At 52.4% G+C, this 8,412-nt stretch overlaps 1 protein-coding gene across 1 annotated transcript; it reads right to left on the bottom strand.

Annotated features, from left to right (window-relative positions):
* Positions 1 to 366: 366 nt before the first annotated feature.
* Positions 367 to 6,943, bottom strand: MSI1 (musashi RNA-binding protein 1; the record flags this gene model as incomplete). The annotated part of the gene is made up of 6 exons (XM_009084975.1): positions 367 to 843; positions 1,758 to 1,823; positions 2,310 to 2,464; positions 2,590 to 2,658; positions 5,575 to 5,631; positions 6,863 to 6,943. Coding segments are annotated over 5 exons (404 nt in total), but the record flags the coding sequence as incomplete, so codon positions are not given.
* Positions 6,944 to 8,412: the final 1,469 nt, after the last annotated feature.

Here is an 8,412-nt window from a genome sequence, read left to right as displayed (position 1 = left end):
CCTGGAGCTGCTCCTTGGAGCCAGGCTGCAGGCAGCAGCCAGGATCAGCTCGCGATATTTACATATTATACAGGAGGAAAAAGAAAACCCCACGTAAAACTAAACCTAGGAAAAAAAATCTTTCAGCTGTAAGGATAGTGTTTTTCACTTAGCAAAATATACATTTGTTTTGTTCCATAGCGGTGTCCAACGTTTTCGGATCCTTGGAGTTTCACACTTTTCAAAGCCTCACATTTACAAAACAGAAACAATTAAAAACAGTTTCTTTAAAAAAAATAGAAATACAGCAGTTCCTCTCAGCCTTTGCTCTCTCTGCGTCTCTTTCTTCCCTTCAGAACTGCATTCTTGTTACATACCGTGCTTTAAAAACACTGACGACAACAACAACAGAGTTGAAAATATTCAAAACAGTTTCAAAGCCAAATAAAAATACTCCTCAATGAAAACTACCTAACACAATCACAAAGCCAATTCATAAAATATGTCTACTAGCTCGGGAAAGAGCAAACAACAAAAAGAAGGGGCAGCCCCAAAAAAAAGATAAAAAAATAAAATAAAAAAATAAAACTAACAGCTAATAAAATAAATAAAAGAAGAATCAGTGGGCTGGGGGCAGGGAGGGGAAGCGTAAACCGTCGGTGGTTAGTAAGAAAGCGAGATGATCTCCTCGGGTTCAGTCCAGTGTGGTCTGGTCAAAGGGAGAGATCGGGGCAGGGCGGCAGGAGCCTGGCAGCCAGCCGGCAGTGTGCAGTTTGATTCAAGAGAAAGGTAACCTTGGCTCATCCCCCGAGGCTCACCAGATCCTCCAGCCGCTCGCTGTCCTCGGTTAGGTCACTGGGGAATCTGTGGGACACAGCAGGGGAGGGAAGGGACAGGAGCTAGAACGAGCACAGCTTTTCTCTTGGGGTTTTCTTCTCATGTGATCTGACAGAAACACTGGACACCCAAACTTTGCCCCAACACAGACTTTCCCTGCACCTTGCTGGCACAGGGATGGGGCACGGCAAAGATGCTTCCATCTTTAATGGCAGCGTGCAGGCCTGGGCAGCACAGCCCCCTGTGCCATGCAGCCTGCCCAGGCCCGTGCACTCCTGGCCCCGGGACAGAGCAGAGCCCAGGCATTTCCCCAGCACTGCCATGGGCTCCTGTCTGGACACCGTTCCCTGCAAGTTTTTACCCTCCTTTTTGACAAGCTGGCTACTGGGGTTTTTTATTTTAATTTTACGCCAGCTAATTTCAGTCATGTTTGCAAAGCAAACGAACACCATCCACCAGTTCTCTCTCAGGCTTATCTGAGGACCAAAACAGAATGAATCAGGTTTTCCTTCTGTCCTTCTCTCAGGCAGAAGGAAAAACTAACTTCCTAGAGACTGGTCTCAGCAGCAGTGAAAATAACCAGCTGCATGGTGGAGGCTTCCCCAGCCACACTGGTGAGCCCAGCCTGTCTCTCAGGATCACCACTGGTGTAAGTCTAGCCAGCCCTGCAGACCTTTCCTCTTTCTGGCACTGCTCCATTTCCTTCCTCTTCGTGCCCAGAGACCAAATCACCTCTCCATGGCGCTCCCAGCCAGAGGAGCGTTCAGTAGGAACCCAACCTGCCAAGCCTCTGGTGCAGTAGAGAGCCTCAGGCTGACCACAGGAGACTTCCTACAAGCTGGGTCAAGCCAATGAGCCTCACAGCAGCATCCACAGCTTCAGCCAAGAGCCCAAGCACAGGGGCCAGCTCAGAACCTCACTCCTGTTTAAAGCTTTCTTACCTCCTGCCTCCTTGGTCCCCAGCTTCAGTGATACCCATTGGTAAAAGCTGTTGCAATCAAGGGACCCTGCAAATAAAAGAGTTAAACCCAATCTTAAACAAAAAAAAAGTGAAAGAGAATTACCACTACAACAAATTCAGTCACGGCCCAGATGCAGAGAAAGCTGATTTCAGTTGGAGGTGCCAGAAGCACATCACCCGGCAGGACACTGCCTCATGGCCAAGACAGGCTCTTGGAAAGCCTGGGACAGATCAGGGAAAGGTCTGGAGATAAGGACCTTGAGTGATGATCAGGGAGAACCAGCAGAGACCAGGGACATGGGCTCTAAGTGAGCTGCTGCATTCTGCACTGGTGGCTTCTGGTCTGGGGCTCAGCAGTGCCATGGCCACTGCTGTGGTGGGTGGTATTTCATAACCAGAGAGCAGACTGTGGGCTGAGAGGAGGTTGCCTGCTGCTGCCCACATCCATCACCATGTGGAGACACAGACCCTTCCCCTGGCAGTGCCACTCTCCATCTCCTCCCCCCGCACGGAGCTGCCAGGGAACACTCACCCCTAGGCTGTGCCCGAAGCCAGTGCTCGGGGCTGGACTGGCAGCGCTGATGTAACTGCTGACCCCTGAGTCCTGGTTGGCAGCTCCATAAAGCTCTGCCATCGGCCCGGGGCTGGTGGTGCCCAGGAATCCACCGGTGCGACTGGGGGTGGAACCTACAGCAGGCAGCAAAACTACAGAGTGAAGATCCCAAAAATGCAACCCCGTCCCACCCCCCTCCCTCAGCCCCTTGCAAACCTCCGTGACAGGACACCGCGCTGGGGAGGAAAGTGGCAGTTACCTGTCCCTCGCACCACGGCCGCCGCAGCCGCTGCTGCCGCCATCGGTCCATACGCAGTGAGGGGGATTGCTGGAAAAGAGGGAACAGGCAACTCAGGGGCACTGTGGCTACATGGGAAACGCCTCAACAGGAGACTTCGTTGCCCACTGCAAAATACTGTCCCCACACATATATATCAGCTTAGTGCAGCATGGAGGACATCGAAGGATGACAACAGGGAAGTGCACAGCCCTGCGTCCCTCTGTCCTTTTCCATAGCCAGTGACCAGGGGAATGCACGAGCCATGCTCTGCTAGCCCCACACCCCGGGGCAGCCGAGGGCATGACGTGGAAGAGCTGAACCAGAAGTGGGCAATTTCAGATCTATCCTGTCGCTACTTAGCTTGCAAGATGCAGTTAATCTGAAGCTACAGATCCAGATTTTGGCAGTAAATGTGAAGAAACGCAGCAGCTCAGGGACTGTAGCTGAAGCTCAATGTCCTGAGGCACAGCCCCTCGTCTCTCTCGGTAGTATTCCTGAATAACAGTTTAATAGCCTCTTTCTCCAGTCAAGACACACCATCCTCCCCACACTGACTTTTGCTCATGAATTGCTCAAACCCTCGTTGTTCATTGTAGGAAAGCATGAAACATATACCTAGGGAGCAGGAACTTGAAATGGCTTAATTAAAACAGTAAGTCTTAATTTATATGTAGCAGTTCTAATTCCCAACTCTACTGCCACAGGCATTCAGCCCTCGGGGCAGGAGGCATCTAGCCAGTATGTTTCTCTTTGCCCTTAAAATGACTGGGTCAGCATTTCATGCTTGAATGTGAAATTCACTGTGATTCTGTTTAGAGCACCATAAAAAGAGGTCAGAACAAATCAATCGCGTTAAGGCTGAAACCCAGACTAGCTTATGAGGGAATATTTAGTAGCAGGCACCAGCCTGTTTCAAGCAAACGTCATATGAGGCTTCTATCTGGGTTAGCCGCTCATTACAGGCCCTGGGCCAACGTAGGCATGTTGCTGCTTCACATCACCCCCAAAGATACTGTTCTGGGAAAGAAAGGCTGCTGGCAGCCACCCTCCTGCCCCATCATTGCTGCAAGTCCCTAACACACAGCTGAATGAGTGTGGTTTTACTGAGAATGCAGGCGAGGTCTTCTCAAAAACTCCAGTTCTTTTTCCAGGAAAACCCCTTTTTGCCTTCGCAGTTCTACCTACTGATACGCCAGGTTTGCGCTGCGGTGACAAAGCACCTGCACGTTCACCCGCTGTGTGCTGGAGCAATCATCCCTGCCTGTGCCATCCCCTCCTCCTGGCTCCCCTTGCCAAGCCCGTGCAGCGCAGCCCGCGTACGCACACATCCACTCGAAGGCACAAGGGCCCTCGAGCGCGGCACAGCTCACTGGGCCTTTGTGGGAGCGGAGGGGCCCTGCCCTTCACGGGACCAGCTCCAGCCTATACATGGGAATCACAGCTCATGGCCCAGCCAAGAGGCTGCACAGGGCCTGTTTAACAGTAGGTAAGCGTATCGGGGAGGGAAGAATGCCACAATCCCCAGCTGGTACTTCAGTGAGACACTCAGGACTGTAAGCTAACGTGGCACCCAGCCAGGACAGCAGCATTAATAACTTCTTGTTGTACAGAGCCCTGGAGCACCCCGGCCGCCCGTGACAGCCAGGCCCCGGGCAAGTCACCTCCAGCAGGAAAAGGCACAGTGCAGCTGGGGGTGAACATGGAGGGAAAACCACTTCTGCAGAGTCATCAACCTTTCTCTACAAATTTGATGGGTTTTGCTGAAAAACACACATGTAAATAAACAACTGGACCCACATCTCCTTTGCTTGGCAACCAGAAGGCTCAGAGGTGGGGTCAGGTGCTTCTGCAGCTGCACACATGGTGTTAGGGAAGGGTTTTGTTAAGAGAGAGACAGGATTTAGTCTTCTACCTCCCTTAGGGAAATAGGTTCATCAGTGGCTGCCAACCTCAGCATCCTCAGGACCCCTGAGGATCAACACAGTTCTATGCCACAGAAATTCCCTTTCAAGTCTGTACTGCTAATTCCAGGAAAGCTTCCCAGGACGTTTTTCCATACCCCTTTGCAGAGAGATTCAAACCCTGAAACAGGTGGGGGCAAGGAAGCGCTGGGGAGGAGGAACACCATGGGAATGAGATGGCACACGGGGAGCAGGGTGCTACACAAAGCTGCTTGTCTACAACAAAAACCATGGACAGAACAGAGCTGGGGAAAATATGGCCATGGAAGGGGGCTTGTCTACAACAAAAACCATGGACAGGACAGAGCTGGGGAAAACATGGCCATGGAAGGGAGAGTAGACAGAAGGAGAATCACCTGGGGAGAACACACTGCACACACCCCAGGGGCTGAGGATGCAGAGAATATTTGCACTGTGGGGACACTGAAAAGGGTCTTCTGTTCCCATTTCGTTCCACAGCTCCCTGCAAGCACTGCAGGACTTTGCAGTGTCCCACCACACTTCTGCATGGAAAGCCTGTGTGGGAGTAGCTGGGGAACTGCACCACTCAGAGCAGGAGAGCACCCCCTGCAGCCCCTCCTGCCCAGGGAAATGGGATTAGAGTAGCCAGGAGTGCCCCCACACACCCTCTCCCTCCTCCCAGCACTTCAAATCTCATCCTTGGAGCAGCTCAGGTTAAGGTAATTTGTAGATCTGTGGAAGTCACTCTGGTCTCTGCAGTTTTCCATATCTGGTCTACACCCAGCCTAGGGCAAGGAGCTAAAAACGAGGCAAGCAGCAGAAAAGGACCTGTGTGGCCCTTCTCAGAGGCAATACACATGGCTCTGATTGCCTCTCCAGCTTTCCAGCCCCAGCTTTGGGTGGAGCTCATTCAGATGAAAGAGGAAATAAGGAACGTCTCCAATCTAACTGCGCCAGGCTGTGGAGCAGCACCACCACTGGAACAGCCCAAAGCCCCCTTCTCCCCTTCCAGCTGTGAGTTTAGGAAATGAGCGGGACTGACCTGTGAGCTCGGGGAGGACGGGGGCACTCGGGAGAGGGGTCCGCTCTACACGGAACTCTAAAAACGAAATGCAAGACAGCTTAGGAACTCATCAAATGCCCCGAGGGAGACCCCGCAGAGACAGCAGCCAGGGGCTGCTGGGGGAGCAGCCTGCAACCAGGGCAGTGTATTCTTTAAACTGATTTATAACTGGTGCTGAAAGGTGCTGGACTCCTGCCCTGAAGGCTGAAAGGATCCATTTATCCTTAGAATAAATGTGGCCAAGGCAGGGCGAGCGCAGTCTCAGGTCTGCCCCGGAGCTCTGCTCTCTGACCGAGCCAATCTGACCCCTTGGTGGCAATGTCAGTGGGTGCTCAGTATGTGGCACACTCAGTCTGGCATGGGTTTACAGTGAGGCAGTTGAAGCCACTACAGCTGGATTCACAGAGAGCTTCTAGACAGCCAGGAGGCAACAGCAACTTTCAGCCATAGTCAGCCTGGGCTCGCCTCAGGCAAAGAGGAAACTTCCCATTCCCAGCCCGTAATATCAAAACTTCATATATCAACCATCACAGTGAGGGATGGAGTAAGGAAGGGATGCTCGGAGTTGCCACCTCTCTAGAAAATAGCAATAGCACAGTCTATCCCCTGCGTGTGCTCTGCCTCGCAGAGAATGGAAGGGAGGAGAGGCCCCACAAAGCTCTGAGCAGCTGTGGCACAGCAGGTTCCAGCCATTGATCGTGGAGTCCATGTTCTGAGCACATGGCAGGGTTGGGAGTTTGAAACCACCCAGTTTGCAGGAGATCTGCAGCCTCCTGGCCCAGCAGATGCTTTGTGGAGGTTGTGAGTGGTCCAGGCACTGTTCAGAACACAACTGCAGCACTGCAGGTGCCGGTGTTCGATTTGCCCAGGAGTTCCCTGGCCCATGAGGTTTGACATTCTGTGCTACTTTCAGAGCAGTGGCAACTCTGGTAAAGAGAGACAGACACACACAAAGGCGGTGAGACAGGCAGAGCTGCAGGGCCCTGCTGTGTCACAGCAGCAGCCCTACAGAGCAGGCCAGCATAAAGGGCGTCGGAGCAGCCTTGGGCTCTTCCTGCCACTGCAGTGTAAGGATAATCCTAATGAAGGACAGGCTGTTCCCACCTATTCCAGGGCTTCTCCCCTCCCCCTTCCACATCCGTCTCCAATTTAAAGAAAGACCAAACAGGGGAAAGGGTGAAAGGGGCAGAGCCTGGGTCACAGATCATGCCAGGGGCTCCCATCACCTGAAGGCAGACCTAAAAACAGAGCAGGGAGCACCACTCACCAGGGAACTGGTAAGTGTAGCCAGGTGCAATGCCAGTGTAACTTCGACTCGCGTAGGTGGCAGCTTGGAAGCCTGGATAACCTGGGGAAGAGAAAAGGGCTCTGTTACTGCAAGCTGGCAGGGTCTGCGGCCTCAGTGCCTGGCTGCTCCCGAGCAGCATGAGCAGCCTGTGGCGTTAGAAAGCAGAAACAGGGGTAAGAGCAGAAAGCCCAGGAGCTGGGCAGAGCACACACCGCGTGTGAGCCCGCAGGAGAGCTTTAGCAGGCCTGGTTAATTTTTCCTCGCTCCAAACATGTAAGGACACGGAGATTTCCTTCCCAAACTCACAGCTCTGCAGACTAAGGCTTTCTGATGCATCAGCTGGATTTGCAAACTGGAGATCAGGGAGGAGGGGGCATTTGAACGGCTGAATAGCTCTGAGTCACTGTTGCACTAGAAGTGCTGGTGAATGCAGGCAGAGCACTTCTTCCTGGCGCCGGGCGGGAGGATAACTCCTGCCGTTCCCCAGGAAGCTGGACCACCTCTATGGAACAGGCCGGTGAGAACGCAGGGCATTGACTCAGACATGAATATTTGATTTGAGATCTCCCAAGACATGAGTATGTGGATTTCCCAGTGACTCAGCTTGAGCCTTGCTGCTTTAAAATTCAGATGGGCTTAGAAAAGGCAAACCCCAAAGCCACAGGCTGATTTATTTTTCTTCACTAAGTCAAGTGAAAACATTGGGGAAAAAATGCCCTTTTGGGGGTTTTGTTCAGTGACTAACTGCAACTCAGCAGGCTTAGCACTGAGAGCCAGGCTGAGTACACCCTGCCCAGCAACACCAGCAATGATCCTGAGCAAACAGTGCTCCTGGGTCAGCTCAGGCCTGGCTCAAATGAATGTGGGAAGAGAGAGAAGCCAGGAACAGCACCCGTGCTGGAAGGATCATGCTGACTTCTCAGATCCAGGCACAAGAGTTTGTAGACCTGGAAGTGGAGGCTACAAACGATTTTTTAAAATCTTCTATCTGAACACATTTGCCTTGGAAGCATTGATAGACCATTGATAGACTGGTCACCATTTCTCCTTACAAGGTAGTCCCACAATAAGTTTGTGATTCCTTGCAATACCAGATACTTGCTGTCCCTGAGAGGGAGGGAACTGAGTGAAACAGAACTGAACTAGAACTTTAAGGGCATTTTTACCGTCTTTAAATGCCAGTGGGAACATTTATACAGACCACTGTTTCAAGTGGAAGTTCAGAGGCCCTTTAATCAACTAATTTATCAGAAAGCCTGTAGAAGTGTGGGAGGAAGATGCCTGGGCACAGATTACTCCACGCTCAGCTCTGTAGTTACATCCTAATCCACGAGAGGCATTAAGGAACCACAGTCCACGTGCTCCGGCCCTGCGGGGCCGTTAGGGAGCTGCCGAGGGGGCTGAGCCGCCCCGCACAGGCTGTGCCGGGCCCGCGCGGCTGTCGCAGGGCAGCGGTGACACGTTTGCAGTTTTGTCAGGTGCCACCAGAGGGCAAGTTGCGATCGCAAACAGGTCGCGGCGCCCTCGCA

Source organism: Acanthisitta chloris, unplaced genomic scaffold (assembly GCF_000695815.1).
Source record: "Acanthisitta chloris isolate BGI_N310 unplaced genomic scaffold, ASM69581v1 scaffold29710, whole genome shotgun sequence".
Lineage (NCBI taxonomy): Eukaryota > Metazoa > Chordata > Aves > Passeriformes > Acanthisittidae > Acanthisitta > Acanthisitta chloris.
This window is presented reverse-complemented; position numbering and strand designations above follow the sequence as displayed.